General features: G+C 34.5%; 1 protein-coding gene across 1 annotated transcript; it reads right to left on the bottom strand.

Annotated features, from left to right (window-relative positions):
- Nucleotides 1–7,444: 7,444 nt before the first annotated feature.
- Nucleotides 7,445–8,859, bottom strand: LOC126691943 (zinc finger protein ZAT5-like). Its single transcript, XM_050387275.1, has one exon. The coding sequence runs from the start codon at nucleotides 8,448–8,450 to the stop codon at nucleotides 7,569–7,571; it is 882 nt and encodes a 293-aa protein (XP_050243232.1). The 5' UTR covers nucleotides 8,451–8,859; the 3' UTR covers nucleotides 7,445–7,568.
- Nucleotides 8,860–19,756: the final 10,897 nt, after the last annotated feature.

Genomic DNA, 19,756 nt, shown 5'->3' with positions numbered 1-19,756 from the left:
TTCTTCAAATTTCACTTTACCTTAATATAAAATTTTTTCTCTCTCTCAAATTAGGTAGCAAATCATCTTGTACCTAATGATGTCAATTTCATTCAATTCTGACTAAAACCGACATAACTTTCATACTAGCGTTTAGAACTCGTATGCTAAATGTAGGGGTGTTGGGCCCAGGAGTTCATTATTTATGTATATATTGAGCCTTCAGGCCCAAGCTGAGGATAAGGGGACGTCCGAGGAAGGATAAACATTGTCAAGGGAGCTCGTACTAGTGAATGAAGAAGTTAAATTTGATCACAATGGCCCTGGAGGATAGGCCGAGGATAAGTGCCTCCTCGGCTACCCCAAGTCGGGGTCCGTAGAGGTGGTTTGCCGTCCAAGGGGATGTTCCAGGAGGTTCTATTGGCAAAGATAAGCATTGCAAAAACAAAGGACAGAGGGGATTCCTAAAATATCTAAGGAGAAAGCTGTTACCACCGCATTAATTGCTCTTTAACTAATTCTATAGTCACATTAATGTGGAGGTGTTACCTGAACAGTGACTTTCAGCCTTACAGCTACTACTTAAAGACTTTAGGAAGGGGCTAATGGAACAAGTATCAAGACCAATCATCTGGCCTGCACATGGAGGGTGGAGATGAAAATAGAAAAGAGTATAAAAGAAGGAGGAATCAATGAGAGAAGAGGATCGGAAAATTGTAAGAGAAAGCACAGTAACAGTTTGAATCATATCTATAACCATTTTCAATCAATATATACTAGAACAGACCTCCTCGAATTGTACCGAGAACAAATTTACTTATAGTACGTTTGGTACACTGAATGAGGATTACGACATGAATTGTAATATTTATTACTAGTAATAAAGTGTATTGTAATGTAATAACTAAACCTATTCATTAGTTTGGTTGTGAGTTATAACATTATAATGAAACTTAACATTTATTTTAGGAAATATCTTACTCATACAATTATATCTCCTTAAAAATTGTTATTTTTAAATTTAAGAGAGATATGTGTTATTTTTTATGATTTTTTATTTTTATAATTGTTAGATTTATATAGAAAGTTTGTTTATTTGTAAGGACACAATTTGTAACGACACAATTTGTAACGACCCCAAAATGATATTGGGTTCGTACGTTTAAAGGCTCAAACAATATAATTTGTAGAGCGTGGGCTTGAAAGGTTAGGCCTGGGTCACCGAACAACGGTTAGTCGTGGTTTCTATGGAAATTTACATGAAGGTGAACCTGACGTGTCTAACAAGACCTTCTTCTGATGCGACATGAGTGGTTCTAGTCTTTAGACCTCGTCCGAGGAGCTTAGTGTTCTTATTATTCTCCTTTTTTAAGACTTCATGGTCTAGGAGACGACCCCCCCCCCCCCCTCCCTTCAATTGGTTCTTTTTCCCTTTTATACTAACATTTACCCTCCTTCCAATGTCCACGTGTAAGCTCCACTTTCTGGGGTTGAAACTTGTCCTATCAGCCCATACCTAGAGTGGTTAGGGGTGGTTGTAAAAACTGAATAGCATGGTGAAGAGCATGGACCTGTCAGACGCAGAGTTCTTTATTGCAGTATTGGTAGCTTTTTCACTTGGCTTGCTCCTACACTGAGCTCGTCTTTTCCTTTAGGGGCTCTATGGGGTGCCGAGCATAAGATCGTCCTCAGCCATATCCTTAGGCCTTTTTTGGACTTTCATTATGCGTCCTCGGCAATAACTCTCCTCGGCTCAGGCCTTGGGCCCTAATGTAAAATGGGTCAGGGTCACAAATTCTCTGACCCCACAATAACCCCTCAAAATCCTGCTGCCCGACCTCTTGGTTGAGGAGGAGGGTTTTGGTGATGTCGGGCCTATATCATGGCTTGCCCAGCTTTGCCCTTCATTAATGTCAGTGTCTCTTCATTTGCCTAGGAGGTGTGTCGGATTATGAGACATTCTTTTAAATTTACTCACGCCGCGTCCTCGCCGTTTTAGTACTCGAGGCGTGTCTTTAATATGTCCCCTTTACGAGGCCACCCAAATCCTATGGTTGTAGACGGTGTTGGGAGTTGAGTAAAAACTGTCTCGTCTGTAGCACTTCTTGGAAATCTGCGTAGATTAAATACCGCCAACTTGCCCTCCATATAAGAAACAGGGTAGGTGGTCACTTCCTTTACGTACAGATCCTTCAGTCCTTTCAAATTCCTAATCCTTCAACTGTGCTCAAAGTTTTCATTGCCAGTGCAATTAAACCTTAGAGAGTGATATGTTTGAGGCACGAGTGGGGGTGAAGCAACCACACCCACTCCAGAGGCACTGGGTCCTTCCGAGACTCAAGATGGCGCGGTTAGGACAGGAGAGATAGAGACTCAAGACAGTTCTCCGCTTTTACAAGGTGGGAGCGAAGCCTCCACCTCTTTCAGTCAAAATCCGAAGCAGGTGTTGGTCGCGTCAGATTTTTGGTGCGACAGCAGTGGGGTTTCTCGTCATCAGTACCATCCGCTCTTTCTCGAGCGCTGCTAATATGACACCTGCGTGTTAGGAGTCAGAGCTGATGTGGGGATTAAGCATCCCTACTTCCTCCTCTCTTCCTTCATTGGTGCCTTTTTCCGCCTCTGCTTCTTCTTTCCCATCACCGGGGCCACCCTGGTGTTTCTACTTCTTCTTCTGCTTCTTCTTCTCTTCCATCAGCGGGGCCATCCTGTCATGCATAATCTCTACCAGAGCAAAGTTTTGAAGGATTTATCTCTTCCTTATATCTTTTTCTTTTTGCTTCTGTAGTTAGCTTTTGGTATAGGCTTACTTAAGCCCCTCACTGTACGCTGTACTATTTCTTTGTCTTAATAAAAGATGATTCTATTTTATTCTACATATTCTTTCTTTTCTGCAGTAATTACTTTGTGAATGGATGTATTTCATATGTGTATTTTTTTGAACGATACTTAGGGCAGAAACCCTTGTAACAAAAAGCTATTATTTTGAACTTATTGAGACTGTCAAGCATAATAATACCAACCTACAGTAGGTTAAACATACGAGACTAACCGTGATAACAGTTGAATGCCCTGTATTGTGCGTGAGGCAGTCATCCGAGAATGAGTAACCCCAAAAGAAACCATCCGAGAGGGTTGTCAAGTACTAGGGGGCTTGGCCGCGTTCTTGGTAACACATGGCCTTAATCGTCTTTGGCATCTGGTCCGAGGATCAAGGTATGGCTATACCGGGCCTAAACACTCGTTTGCGTTAGTTCCCTTAAAATTGAGGATCCGAGGATAGACCAGGACTTCCATTCGGTCCAGGACTTAACCCAATTTTTAATGGGTAATCTCTCCATGGGCTTGAGTCCGAGGATCATGCAATGCCTTGGGTCTGTCTAAAACTCATAATCTTTCTTTTAAGTAGTTGGTTTCCTCATAGGCTTGAGTCCGAGGACCATACAATGCCTTGGTTCTGTCCAAAACTCATAATCTTTCTTTTAAGTAGTTGGTTTCCCCATAGGCTTGAGTTCGAGGACCATACAATGTCTTGGTTTTGTCCAAAACTCATAATCTTTCTTTTAAGTAGTTGGTTTCCCCATAGGCTTGAGTCCGAGGACCATAAATGCCTTGGTTCTATCCAAAACTTATAATCTTTCTTTTAAGTAGTTGGTTTCCCCATAGACTTGAGTCCGAGGACCATACAATGCCTTGGTTCTGTCCAAAACTCATAATCTTTCTTTTAAGTAGTTGGTTTCCCCATAGGCTTGAGTCCGAGGACTATACAATGCCTTGGTTCTGTCCAAAACTCATAATCTTTCTTTTAAGTAGTTGGTTTCCCCATAGGCTTGAGTCCGAGGACCATACAATGCCTTAGTTCTATCCAAAACTCATAATCTTTCTTTTAAGTACCGAGGATTAGCCCCTTAGCCAAGGCATGGGTCGTCGAACTGATGGTGGAATCCCCTAGAACTGCCTTTGTTGCTGGTGCGTCGAAGCATAGCCCCTAGTAGGACTTTATATTAGGGAAACAACACTAGGCCGCTGGAAGTAATGGAGGGGCTTTCGCATGCCCTGGGTTGATAGGAGTTCGACCCACCGTTTGTGCCAACGCACAAGCCTTTCCCATAGACGGCGCCAATTGTAAGGACACAATTTGTAACGACCCCAAAGTGATATGGGTTCTTACGTTTAAGGACCCAAACAATATAATTTGTAGAGCGTGGGCTTGAAAGGCTAGGCCTGGGTCACCGAACAACGGTTAGTCGTGGTTTCTATGGAAATTTACATGAAGGTGAACCTGACGTGTCTAACAAGACCTTCTTCTGATGCGACATGAGTGGTTCCGGTCTTTAGACCTCGTCCAAGGAGCTTAGCGTTCTTATTATTCTCCTTTTTTAAGACTTCATGGTCTGGGAGACGACCCCCCCCCCTTCAATTGGTTTTTTTTCCCTTTTATACTAACATTTACCCTCTTTCCAGTGTCCACGTGTAAGCTCCACTTTCTGGGGTTGAGACTTGTCCTATCAGACCATACCTAGAGTGGTTGGGGGTGGTTGTAAAAGCTGAATAGCATGGTGAAGAGCATGGACCTGTCAGACGCAGAGTTCTTTATTGCAATATTGACAGCTTTTTCACTTGGCCTGCTCCTGCACTGAGCTCGTCTTTTCCTTTAGGGGCTCTATGGGGTACCGAGCATAAGATCGTCCTCGGCCATATCCTTAGGTCTTTTTTGGACTTTCATTATGCGTCCTCGGCAATAACTCTCCTCGGCTCAGGCCTTGGGTCCTAATGTAAAGTGGGTCAAGGTCACAAATTCTCTGACCCCACAGAAATATATTAAGTTTTAAAATTATTACACTTACTAAGGAACAACTAATACAACCTTTTAAAGAGAAATAGTTATTCCTCATTTTGAAGAATAGTTATTCATAAGGAATGACTATTCCTTATAATAAAAACATAACCAAACTAAAGAATAACTAAACCATAGGAATAACTATTACATCACAGCACTTATTACAGTCTACCAAACATGCCCTTAGATTACTCCATTCCATTTCTGTTTAATTATCTTTTAAAATTCATTCTAACTGTTATCCCATTCATTTAGGTCATTCTGAAATCCTCTCTCTCTCTCTCAACACCAACTTATTCTTCTTATTTTCCCCAATCCCCCCTTCATTTTCTCTCTCCATTGAAATTAAGGTGTGAAAAATATGGTATATGTGACGTTGAACTAGCAATTGGATCTACCGACTTTATCTATGAATTTTTTAAAAAACAATATCTTTATCATAAAATGACGGTGTTAATAAATTTTATTATTTAATTTTGAATTAATGTATTATAAATTTAATAAATAATTGGATATACATATTTTATATTACTAATATAAATATATTGTTGTATATGTAGCAATAATCCTAAAATGGTATACCGGAATATATATATACATAAATATTTTGTTCCAATAGACAAATCAAAATAGCATCAACAACATTTCTTACACCCTCTACCACACCCATAAACATTAAGGCACAAAAGCAAACTCAAACTAAACACCATAGCCTATTCATTGTGAAACACATAGATCCCTAAATCACAAATTCACCATCTTACCACAACAAAATCATCACCGCCTGAAGAAAAGAGAGGGACCTCATGGACTATTGTTTAAAACATATAGAATCACGAAAGCCACAGTTGACGGTGGTGGTGGTGAGTGATGACAAACAACAATAAGAGGAGTGGAGCCCAAGCTTGGTCCGATTCGAAAGGAAAGATGAGAACAAAGATTGAGGGACCAATAATTTCATTGACAAAGTTGTTGATGGCGGTGACGAAATTGAAATTAAAAAAGCTTAGCCAACGTGACATTATATGGTAAAAATTTTGATTTGTATAATTTTGAGTGTGAAATTAATGTCAGTGGTAAGATCGTCAATTTTCTTATTCATGTATTATGTATTCAAATTCCAACTTACAAAAAATTTTAATCGATGAAATTTAAAACGATGGTTTCACAATCTCATCATTTTGAATTTTATATATATGTAAATATCAAATTTCTCATCCAAACCGGAGGATAAAAAAAAAGGGTAAAATGTATAGTGTGCAACGCTTTACAAGACTACAACCTCGTTAGCATAAACTATCCTGGTATATGCTTTAGTTAGTTGAGTGGCCGCACTGCCCACTGGCTCAGCGAGAAAAAAGCCTTGCTCAAACTAACTAACGACAACATTAAATGAAACCGTTTCTCTAGCTTTGATTAGAGAGTTTTTCTTATTTTTTTGTGCTTGTTTAAGGCAGTGTAACCACCACACATGTGCTAATAATGTCAATGACACCTTCTTCTCTCTCCCATGAATTTGGATGTCTCACGCAAAGTCCCTCACATGTGTCTGCTTTCAACACCCCCACCAAATGTGCACATAACAAACACTTAAATTATTTGAATCAACTCCTCATCAATCATCATTGTTAGCTCTCTCTCTCTCTCTCTATGTGTGTGTGTGGGGGCAAGTAATTGCTTAGAAAGTGAAAGAACAAGACAAAACAACTAGGTATAATCGTAAAAGGTTCTTAATTTTGTCCTCTCTGATCTTCTTACCATGAATTCTGCCGTTATTTCCAACTTTATGATAAGTACATGTTCTTGGATATTTTTTTGGATAAATATTAAACACTAGTCCAATGGGTAATCTATTAAAAATTTGGCTTAGATCCGATTATAACATGGAAATCTTATCTCAAATATGCAAACTAAAAAAAGTTTGTATGGCTATAATTGGTAATGCAGGACACATACAAAGAACCATTCTCTTTAGAAGATAAACATAGCTGTTATGATAAGGCTAAGAACTGAAAGTGATCGGTGCACCATACCAACCATAAAGAGGAAAACTTGGCAAAGTATGGAGTGCCAGATATTTATAGCCTATATATTAATGCTTGCAATGATTATAATCACATCACATGTGATAAATTGAAAAGTATAATCACAAGAAAATAAATCTCATGTGAATTTAGTACACACAGGCAGTAATGCTCATTTAATTAGAGGTTTTAATATACGATTTAAGGCTGTCTGTACCTTGTGGTATATATATCACTTTCCAATTAAATATATAGGTGAATCCATAAAAGAAGGGCAACTACTAGTTCGCTACTGGCATTGCTTGCCTTCAGTTTTTTTTTTTTTTTCGTCAGTTTAATGAAACAGACAGATATAGACAACTCTTTAAGCTTTCTTGCAAACGAAACAATGGAACCTAATCTACCACTTTCGGTGGTGGCAATAAACATCTTCCCTTCTTTGCTCTCCTTATACTCTCTCTCTCTCTCTCTCACTTGCTTCTCACACTAGAAAAGGAACAAGTGCCATAGTTAACACAACAAGTAATAGTTAACTTAAAAATAAATAAATAAAAGTAATAGACTTTGTGTGAACCACGAAGTTCCACATGAACACACAAGCCACTTGCCCAAAGAATTGAATTTCAACTATATTTCATGAACATAGACATCAAAAGAATTTAAAAGAATGAACAATTAATTATGAACAACATGAGTAAAAATAATGTCAATAATTCACTAGTTGCACTTTAGTAATGGCAATCCACCAAAGAAGAGGCCGAGAAGACGAGGACTCGATCTTTCGACATGAATGAAAACTTGGAATCGGCTCTTTGATCATCTTCTGGGGCTGGAAGATTAAGATCCAATTGTACAATATTGTTTCTTTGTTTCTTGGCTTCAAGAGACTGATCAGGACTACTTGCTCCCACACTCATGGTTGTTGCAGTTGGACTAATAAACGTTCTATGCCGCCTCATATGTCCCCCTAAGGCTTGGCCAGATGAGAACTCAGTGCCACATATCGAACACTCATGAACCTTAGCTTTGTTATTATTACTATTACACTGAACCCTATTAGCTGTTTGCAATGAAAGGGTTGTGCTAGTACTGTTAAATCGATGATCATCTTCTTCATCCACAACCAAAACCAATTTCTTCTCTTCTGTATTAGCCTTAAGTTTCTTGTGACTGGCTCTGTGTCCACCGAGCGCTTGGAACGAAGGGAAGCACCGATCACAAGTCTTGCACTGGAACGCATGTGACCCGGCTGCTGCTGCTGCTTTATCACTATTATTTGTTGTAGCCACAGGCTCTGATGATGAGACTTTTCGGCTATGTCCTTGAGCCAAAAGAATCAAACAATTGGCCATGTCCTCCTCTTCTTCTGTACTTTCTGCGAATTCAACTGAGGTGGTAGGAGAAGCCACAGCACGTTCAAGTCCACCAGAATAATCGTAAATTCTTACACCACCAGTACTACTACCCTCACCACCACCACCACTAGATGAGGTCGTAGCCATAGTTAGCCTAAGTGGGGATGGTAGCCTTTGGCGCTTAGTACGTTTGCCTTTGATTATTTGTGTGTGATCCTTATACCCCATCACTTCTTCTTGAGCTTCCATCATCATCTCTATCTATCAGCACCTTAATTTTCTAATAGAGAGAGAGAAAAAGATAAGAGAAAGAGGGTGATGTAGGAAGCAAAAGCTAGAGAGTGGGAGTTAATATAGTGAATGGAGAGAGAGAGAGAGAGAGAGAGAGAGAGAGAGAGAGAGAGAGGGTTTCAAGTAGAGCAAAAAGCAGACCCCGTGAACAGTAACCGTGAATTTGCTTTGCCAGTCTTGCGTTTCCAACCTTGGGAAGTTATATATAGGCCTAAAAATATAAAATACAGGTGTGCATAGGAGAGAGAGAGAGAGAGAGAGAGAGAGATGCAATGTGAGTATGAGGAGGCGAGGAAACGAGTAAGATTCGGTTGGCTTTGAAGCAAACCCATTACTTTTACCCAACGATTCCTTTCTGGAGGATTGGTTTGCAAGCCTGGAACCACAGAATTTGCGCTTCTCCTACCCTTTCTTTTTTTTTTGGCTTTTATTGTTTGGGTTTTTTTGTGTGTTAATTTTGTTTAAACTATAGTTTGCTGTACCCTTTTTTTTTTTTTAACTAATTAACCAATTTAATAATCACACCCCCAAGAGTTGCAAATTGTTGGTGAAGATCTTTGTGATTTGTAGGAAGGGATTTAATTTCATTTATATACATATATATAATATTGTGTATTAAAGGATTGAAGTAATTAATGGAGGTGTGTTAGCCACTTAATCAAAGAGCTCATGTGCAGTTGACCCACTCACTTCATATTATGCACTGATATCAGTTCTTACGTACTAGATGGACAATAATAACCCAAAAATCGCGCCGGCTATATCATCCAATCATTTGATCATATCTTTATGCTCTTTATTACTAATCAATCATTTGGGGTTGGCACAAAATTATAACACTTTTCTTAGGACAACCCAGAGCAGCTGAATTATTTACATGAATGCATAAAGGTTTGATTCTCAAATTACAAGAAAAAGAATAGATATAGCTTTAATAAATAAAAAATTCTATATTTACAATATTTTTATAACACTTTTATAATAAATTTTAAATGACATATTGTTATTGATCGCTATTAATAGGTAAAAAAATAATTTTAGTGGTGAATTTAAATTAAAACCAATAATAATTTACCAAGATAGATTTGTTGTAAAGTGTTATAAAAATTATGAGAACGTAACACTTAAAAAAAAAAATACAAAAATGGTTAATTTTCCAAGATAATTTTAATCATTAATATTGAAAGAAACTAACAGTGGCTATATAGCACTTAAATTGATATCTTGGACTGGATAGATCGGGGAGAATGTAACAATTTAATATTGCTTAGATTAGTGTATGTGACTCATTGTTCATTAATTTGTATCAATTCAATTGACTTTACTTCAACATAAATTATTTTAAAATCTTCACAAAACATGCATGTCGTATAATTAAGTACCGTAAGGTCCGTAACCAATGACTTTTATGGTTGTAATGAAGTTCCCTGTATCTCAATAATTGGCAAGTATTCTCCGAATGCTAACGTGATAATAGCAACAAAAACAAGTCATCTAATAAAATAAGATGACATGCTTAAAAAGTCATATAAGAAATTTAAAAAAGACTATTGTTTCTCACGCTTTTATTGATATAAAATATCACGAAATTCTAACCCATTAATTTGGTGGAATAGGATTCTTACATTTTTCAAGTGAATTGGAGCAAGTATACTTCACAGTTAATTAAGTTTTTGTTTTTTTCCTTGTATCTAGCAGAGTATAAGGCTACATACACATCATTTGTTTTTAAGGATAGTTGAGGGTAGAGGAATTTAAACACTGGATGTCTCTGTTGAAAATAGTAAAAGATGCCAAAATATTAAATATAAGCCATTATATAATTGGAGATTATCCATTTCCAAATTAGGGTGGAAAGTTTCCATCTCTCTCTTCTTCTTTTCTTTGGATAGATTGAACCTTCAATGGGTTTGTGGATTTTATTATTTTAAATTGGCAGCCCAAATATAATCTTTCATCTCTTGTTAAAAAAAAAAAAAAAAAAAATTCTAATTAAGAAATGTGAATTAATCTAGTTAGCTCAAAATTAAAATTTTTTTTTTTAAAGGCTAATGAAGTTTCTTATCATCAAATATAATATCTAGATCGAGTTTAAACTCTACCAACACCAAAAATAATTGGTATCTTTCTTGGCCTAATAGGCTAATACTAAACAAAAATCATCATATAACAAACATTATAAGTTGAAATCATATAGTGTGTGTATATATTAATATTCTACTTAATTAAGAAATTTATCACATTCAACACTTAGAAACCTATAAGTTAACTTATAGATTCTGAATTAAAATTTTAATGATGCTGTTTTTGGGGATTTTATTTTTTATTTTTAACTATTCTTATCTAAAGGTGGCCATAAACAACCTAATATAGATCGAGAAATTGACATGTAGGTGTTGATGCCCTGTTTTGTTTACCAAACGGTCCAGCATATATATTTAGCATAAATGACACCTTATTAGCAATAACATAAGAATTGCCTTTTAGTTGGTAAGTTTACTAGCTCAACTATCATTCTATATTTCTATATTGATGATAGTGTGAGCTTGCAGGAACGTACGATCTCATTTAAATTTTAATTAAATACGTGAATTAATTACTTTATTTAAGCAAAAGGATAAAATATTAAGAAATAAATAAGAATTCTTTTTTTTTTTTTTTTAAAGAGATGGGATTTCTGATAGCAGGTTCATTCAGGGTTATCCAAAACCAAGCTAGGGCAATAATAGTAGCCGTGTCATCTTTCTATACGAGATGATTCACTATAAGAGAATATAAACTAATTCATACATAAATAAAAAATTCCTGGACGGTGATCATATTAGAAGGGTTTCCTCTTGGTATAAGGTAGAGTATGTGTGTGAAGCAAAAGTAAGAGAGATCGAGTGGGTTTTGCAAGGTGAAGATTCTTGGCGTAAGGAATTAACAGTGAAGGGGTTGTGAGGGGCACGTAACAGCCAAAGCCAGCATCAGCAGTAGCTAGCTAGTGACACAAAGTAAAGCATCAAATTCAATTTTTATACCTTTTTTTTTATGGTGGATTTGGTTGGTGTAATAACACGTCTATCCTCTTGCTTCTTGTTGTACTCTCCTTAACTCTTCTGCTACTACTTGCGCACTTTTCGTATCTTCAAACATGTCCATGCTATATATAATATAAACTTATTTTCTATAAATTATTTATATAGCAATATTGGGGTAGATTGAGATATATAATTTGCACTCACTAAAAAAGAAAAGTATTATTTCACACTCATTGATATATACCTCATAATTTGTACACATACAATATCCATATTTCAGTATCCATATTTTTTAAGAATGCCCACATTTAACACAACACTTATTATGTGTAAAAAGTGTATATTAGTGAGTGAGATAATCAAATTAATCAATGCCCTACCAAAAAGTACCCTCCTTATTTTATAAGAGTGAAATTGCTTAAGAATGCTTTGTGATAAATATACTAAAATAGATGCAAAAACGGAAGTATACAATAAAAATATAGTAACAAAACGAATTTCATAGTTTAGCCTAATGACTTATATACACGGATGAAACTCTTAAACGCTATATCTTATAATAAAAGCGAAGTACAGATCATGTGTAATAAATAAATCCAACATAAGTATTTATATCATAAAAAAATATATGAATATTTATAATAGACTAAATTTGAGACTAGCTATATACTAACTTATAGGATAAGTTATAACTTGGCTGGTATTCGTACACAGTCGAATTGGGTTTGAGAGTTAATAACTTGGGCTTATACATCTCTAATACTATCTATCTTTTTAAAACATTTTAATTTCCATTTATACATTGTATCTTTATAAGTGATAATAGTGTATTACAACTTTATTTTCTTCACCTCCCGTATTTTGCAATCTATACATATGATTTAATTATTTCCAAACAATTGTGGATTTGGTGGAACGTAAATCGATGGTAGTGGTGCAGGACTAAGATCGTGTAAGAGAATACGAGTAATAATTCCAACATTCAAAGTTCAAACGACAATGTATTGAGCTTTAATTCTAGCTACTTATTATTATATTTCCAAAAGGAACAATGGTTGGCTTGGAGTGGGAATCAGTGCTCTGAACTTCTTTGCTCGTTGCAATAGCCTATAGTATTATTTTATTCAGTAGTTTACACTTTGACAACGAAGTTTTTTGACAATAAGCAGATTGTCTTCTAGATTATGATACCGTAAAATCCTATATTTTTAGTCCTTTTGCTTCCAGAAGTAAAAAAAACGCATCCCTTCTGTCTCTATAATAAGCTAGGTTTAGGTGGTCACGACTCACATGCAGCATGAGAGAACCTTTTTTTTTTTTTTTTTTTTTTTTTAAAGCCTAATTTGCCATCCAATGAATGATACAAAGTACCTAAATAATGTCATTGCTCTACTGACTATCCCCACGAAAATGCCAACCAGGCGACTCTATAACTAAAATGGTCCTGCTGCCCTCACCCTTTGAAAATTGATACACTTCATGTCTAGTGTTGTTGCATGCTACTCGTGTGGTTTAAGATAGGACAAGCACTCAGCTTCCTTTATATTCCTCCACGACATAATATATTTTAGAGTTGTGTTTATTACACACACTGTCCTGAAGTTATATGTACTGTGTAATAGTTGTTATTATATATTTTATACCATTTTGCATTGAGTCTATTTTGTTTTATAAGCTTTCAATTGTGTATTTTGTAGCTCAACTAACACTATTAGCATGTATAATGTTGTGGGTTTTAGGCCTAACTAAATTACTTGTATAGCACATATATTTGTACTATACTCTTACTTGTACTGCACACATATTTACTTGTACCGCACACATATACTTCCTATATAAAGGCACTCATGTATATTCTTTTATTATGAAATACAATACTACAGATTTCAGCATTTCTAACAAACACTTTTTTATGTTTTTAATTAATGTTTTCAAGATTTAAATTTCTCTATTATAACTATTAAATTTTAAAAATAAAAATATGCTTTCCTTTCATTTGAATGCAAAGAAGAAAGGAGGGAAAAAAGACTAAACTATTGGGTTAAAGAACATTAGGGGGTGTTTGATATATGTTTTCAAACAATAATTTTCAGTTTTTAAACAATATTACATGTATTTTCACACACTTTTTTTATTCACACATATTTCTACACATATTTTTAAACAATAATTTTCAATTTTTAACAAACATCCCCTTAATTTCTTCTTTTGTTTTTGTTGAACTACTTGGAGTGACGGAGGTTTGGATACCCATGCAAGTGGTAGTAGTGATATTTTTTCAGTAGCAGCTTTGGAAGGTACAACTAAAACACACATAGATGGAGACAAATTACCGACAACAAGGAAGATAAGGACTGTATGCTGACTCCACCAAACATTAATGCTTAGTCATTTCACTTTTCCATCTCTGTATTTAGTGACCAAGAAAAAGGAGAAACAAAGAAAAGCTAGGATCATCTGAGGGCACCACAGAAGAAAGGGGTGTGCTTGATACACATTCGAAGGAAGACAGAATTTAAAAAGGTAAGCTTACCTCGATATTGGGATCAAGTTAATCAAGTTTTGGTCAAAAGCGAGTCATCCTAAGTAATTTGTTAGATTGATCGGGTTAATAAAGGAAGAGAGTAGTTAAGGAAAATAAACGACATAAATGGTAATTTTTAAAAAAAAAATTATTAATTGTTGTAATTATGGTATTACAAAAACATATATGTTATCATTTTATACTTCTGAGAAAGTGATGCATGGCATCATTTTGTGCATCCTCTAGTTTGAGGATTTAACTTTTATAATAGATAATAGATAGATATTTTAGGAACTTCTCTGTTCCCACGACCAGCACGTACTCTTCTAGCATTGTTCCTAGTAACCTTATTATTGGCTCCTCTTGTGTTGTTTCATGCAACTCCCCTTCCATTGTAAAATATAGGGAGATCACTTTTAAACAAAGTAAAACAATGGGTTTTAGTTAGCCTAACAGGTAAAATTTTATGTTGTTGAATAAAAAATCTAAGGTTTGATTCCAGCCTACACTAAAACCAATTAGTGTATTGGCCTGAGTTAAAGAACAATTGTTAAAAGTGGACGTTATATGTTAAAACTATTTCTCAAAAATAAAAGTTAAATAAAACTCATAAATGGTCATTTTTAAAAATAATTTTTCTAGCAATTAAAGTCATATGCAATTGTTTTTTTTTTAAGAGAGAAAGTTTCAACTTAAGGCATCTACTTCTGGTGATAGTTCTTTATCATCAAACCAAGACACCAATCAATTTTTGGTATAAACGATGATTAAATCTCAGATCTCTTATACAATCATTAGAGGCTTTACCAATTGAGATAACTGGAACCTACAAGTCATATGCAAATTAATAAAGAAAGAGAAATAATGAGAAGAAAAAAACATAGATGGTCAGTTTTATATATATATATATATATATATATATATATATATATATATATATTAATTGTTGTAATTATGATATTAAGAAAGCGTATGTGTCATGATTTTATATTTAGAGAAAGTGACACATAGCATCATTGTATGCATCCTTTAGTTTAAGAATTAAACTAGAGGATGCATAATACATAATAAAACTATATAGAATAGATAGATTGAATTGGTTGTCACAACTGTATTTTATTTGGATATGATGATAATACAACTATCATGCAAGCTAATTGTTGCGTACATTAGAGGCATTGAAGTTGTATTTATTATTTAGGAATATTGAAGATTTTTCATTGAATTGATGACTATTCGGGTTTTTTTTTTTTTAATTTTTTTTTAAATGTAACTGCTGATAGGCTGTAGTCTCTTAAGTTGTTTTATTGTTGATTTTATCTCTTTTGCAGCTTTTGCAACTTGTGGTTTTGTCTTAATTAAATTGTTGTTTGAATAATTCGTGTGTCTTTCTTTAAGCTGCATGGAATAAGTTGCCACGATCGATGCGTGCTAACTATAAGTATAAGGTGGAATAAAAGGGCAACAGCCAACATATATGAATGAAAATTCTTGTAAGTTGTAATAATTTGTTAAAGGGATTTGAGTGGCATTAAAAAAATTGACACATGTAGTAATTAAATTGAGAAAAGATTATTATTATTTTTTTAGAAACAAATTGAGAAAAGATTTAATTGTCAAGTAGAACATACGTATATATGTGATGAGCTAAAACAAACATATATATATATATATATATATATATATATAAGCTAAAACATGAGCGTGACTGCGACATGCAATATACAGTACACTATTATATTGCCATGCTCTCAAGTGCTTACACAGTTACAAATTTGGTAACTTGGGCCGGACTTGGCTTGGGTTCAGTACCTTCAATGTCTTTCCCCTTGGGCCGAGCATTACTTTTTTTTTTTTTTTTTTTTGAGAAAAGGGCCGAGCATTACTTAATTGGTGAGAATTATGCAGCTATACAGTAAGTCTATAGTACAAGGCAAAATTCCTAGACGGAATTCGCTGACAATAAATCTGGGAGTGTTGATGGAACCTGTATGGGCCAGTATGGCTAAGGATGTTTTTTGGTTCAGTGAAAATAATGGGACATAAATAGTTATTAGTCAATATATATATACATACATATTGACTAACCTAAACTTTGATTTTATTTATAATATCGTTTTCGTTTTCGTAGTGATATAAAGGTCGTATGATATAACCACTTGAAAGGATCTCTTTTGGAATTTTGCCCATCAATTAACTTTGGATAGCATGCATATATAGATGCTGATAGGAAGTAGGAACATCCTTTACTTGAGAATTAATGGGATATCACAATCTGTCCTGAAATCTGAAGAATTTGGGTATCCAAAAAGAAAATTTTAATGGGTTTAGGACATACATTAATTAATTATTTTTAGAAACATTTTATAGAAAATTGAAAAAATTATCAAAAAATTATATATTATTGTATTAATGGTCTTGTTGACGGGTGCCTTAAGAACAGTTGCTAATGGGCAATTTTTAAAACGTTTTAATACCACTTTTATGAAAAATATAAAAAGTTATTAAAAAAATCAGTTTTTTTATTCTTTACTCATAAAAAGTTTATAAAAATATTTCTTAAATCAATATTGTTGGGGCATCTTTTAACTTTTTCATAAAGTCTTTAATATTTTTTTAAAAAAGATATTCTAAATTTTTACTTTTATTTCGAAGTGAATGCTTTCTTTCTTTTTAAGAAATAAAGTAAATACTCTTAATATTTGATTGTCTTACAAACATATCTTTCTCATACGATTAAATGATATGGATCATTTCCTATTTCGAGTTTTTTTTTTTTTTTTGGAAATGTGCGGGTGTCATATAAAATAAAATATTATATAAAAATGGTTATGATGGGTGCTAAGTTGGAATATATAAAAAATAAATATAAATATCTTATATAAAACTGGACTGTAATGGTTACCATCAAATTTTAATAACATTTTGGAGTAAATTACATTTTAAACCTCACAATTTATCAATGACTAGACATCAACCCTGAAATTTCAACTGGAACAATTAAAATCTCAGATTTTATCAACTATAACAAAAAATCCCTTCAGATTAATCTTTTCTCTAATGTCCTCTAAGCACATGTGTGCTATGTGCCTAAAATAACGATGGAAATTCTTAGTCACCGACTCACGTATCAAGAACTTATTAAAGAGTGGGCTGTGCATAGAGCCTAAAATTGTACCTAACCAAGTAACTAGTCGTAAGGCCCAGCCCTATCATAGAAGATGAAAACCTTGTCCACCCAAATTAGCCCCAAGTTTGTTTCTTTGCACTTTCTTTTTTTTTTAATAAATTCTCTAAGAGCGGTACTTAAAATGCATTTAATGTTTTATTAAATAATATTTTTAGATGTGTTGGCCACCTAGTTGTCATGGGGCCCAACTTTTTCCCTTTGTTATATTTTCTAGTGTTATCCATAATATATATATATATATATATATATATATATATATATATATATATATATATATATATATATATATATATATGTAGGGGCACAATTTAGTAACCAAGTTCTTGCTGTCACAAGCCTTGATCCAAAAACCCCAACACAATGAATTCTTGTAGAATATGGGCTAAAGAACTCGGTTTAAGCAAGTTTAAACAGGCTGTTGCATGGGTTAAGGGAACACACGAACAAGAACAAATGCTATTGTGTTGAAAAGTCACTCGGAATGATAGAGCTAAAGACCTGGTTAATAGATACAGATCAATGCAATCAGACTTCTCTCCTTTTTTCTCGTCCCCTCCTCTTGGGGGACTTTTACTTATTATAGAGGCCCTTTCCAATCATCTGGGCTTTGCACTTGTTGACCATCTGAACCCCCACTTGAGTTCCTGTCCCATCAGACACCTCTCTCAGTTCTTTGTGAGTTGCGGTAGCCAATGTAGCACTGTTCAGGGGTCTTCTCCACGTTAATACGGCCAGGAGAGTAGTTGTAATGCATTTAATGTGGTGGTGGCAACCTTTGCTGAGATATTTCAGGTTTCCTTCCTTTTTACGTATTTGGAAGATAGACTATAGTGGCTTGGATGTACCTTTGCTCTGAATTTTGCAGTATCCGAGGAGAAATTACTCATTGGACATGTTCTCTTTGCCCCAGTGGGCCTGAATAAGGATTGTTTGGGCTACCCTGGCTCCTCGGACGGGCTGCATCCTCAGACGGGCCCAGGGCCCAGACTGTTATTTTGAGCCGGTCCCCACAATATATATATATATATATATCCATTGCTTTGCTAAGCCTATTGACTATGTCTCTTTTGTTGGGAATTGGATATCTTATCCATTCTAAGACTTTGTTAAGGGGCTTATAGTTGATGACAAGTCTAGGGACACCTCTCTCAATCCCAACGTTTTTTTGGACATAGAAGGCTGGGCAAGACCATAGTGACCTAGAGTTTCTGATAATTCCTTTCTTAAGAAGATCCTCTATTTCAGCCTTACAAGTATCCATAAGTTCTTAACTCATCTGGATAGGTCTAGCTTTGGTAGGGATGTTCTTTTCATGGAAATCTTTGACATAAGGGAGAGCTACCTCGTGTAAGTCTATCAAAGAGAGGTTTGCACTTTTGTCTGAGATTTGATATAAATCAGCAATGTAATTAAGAGATCCTAAAAATCTCTCTCTCTCTCTCTCTCTATATATATATATTCCTCGTGTAAGTCTATCAAAGTTCTTGTTTTAAAGTTCTTGTTAAAATTGAATGTCATGCTCTAAAGTGCTTATATATAAAAATAATTATGTTCCTTTAGGCAATGTTTATTTTAGACATCCAGTTACACATGTCAATTCACATATAAGTAACTTCCTAAGTATTAGTATTGCGGGTTGAAAAAAAATTTACAATTAAGCTACATATGTAATAAGTTGGTTTTTTTTTTTTTTAAATTGTTTTTTTTTTCTCTCTCTCAGTGTCTCTAACTCCCTCAACATATATTGAAAAGAGAGAGGGAAATGTTTTTATTGAGAAGTTTTATCGAACACGTGCTCTATTGTTGAGCAATTTGTTATTTTACTTATATATAATAAATAATAATATAGTAATAAAAATAGAGTAGGTGATTTTAATGAATATTTTTTTGAGTGGTTCCGAAAATATTGCTCCCTCCTCTCACATGATCTCATAATATGTCCCACCTATGGAGCCTATTTCTTGTGTGAGAGTGGGCCCACAATTTAATAAAATAAATTTATGATTTTTGTTTCCTTTAAAAAGTTTTTGTATAATGTATAAACTATAAATTTTTTCAATGACTTTTCTTTGAGGCAAGGTGTAAGTTTTTTTAGAAAAAATTTATGACCACGCGTCTTTTTTGGGTCGCAACTTTATCACAACTTTGACCTCTCAAAACACACTATTTCCAACCATAAAATACTTGCTACTTACTCTCAAACTTCCTATAAACTACTTACTCTATAAATAGCATGTTGAGAGTAAGTATAGGAAATTTTTTTTTTCTCAAAAAAAAGTATAGGAAATTTTTTGAAGGTAACGTTGCTAAACTTCCTATATTTACTCTCAACAATACAGAACCATTTCGAAATCATGACTGTCTTGTCCTTATAAGCATAAACTATTTCCTTGTCTAGAAGATTATGTGCCACCTCATCAATGGATCCTGATTCTACCAACTTAAGTGAGTATAACCTTTTAGTGGATGCATACTTAAATTGATTCTAAATTATTCCTTAAATGGATTATGATACTCAAAATTGATTTCTCGG

The sequence above is a fragment of the Quercus robur genome, chromosome 7 (genome assembly GCF_932294415.1).
Source record: "Quercus robur chromosome 7, dhQueRobu3.1, whole genome shotgun sequence".
Classification (NCBI taxonomy): domain Eukaryota; kingdom Viridiplantae; phylum Streptophyta; class Magnoliopsida; order Fagales; family Fagaceae; genus Quercus; species Quercus robur.
The sequence above is the reverse complement of the archived record's forward strand: the minus strand, read 5'-3'. Positions and strand labels throughout refer to the sequence as shown.

Coding starts and splice junctions, on each gene's coding strand:
- LOC126691943 (XM_050387275.1), bottom strand. CDS start 8,450: ATGATGATGGAAGCTCAAGAAGAAGTGATGGGGTATAAGGATCACACA.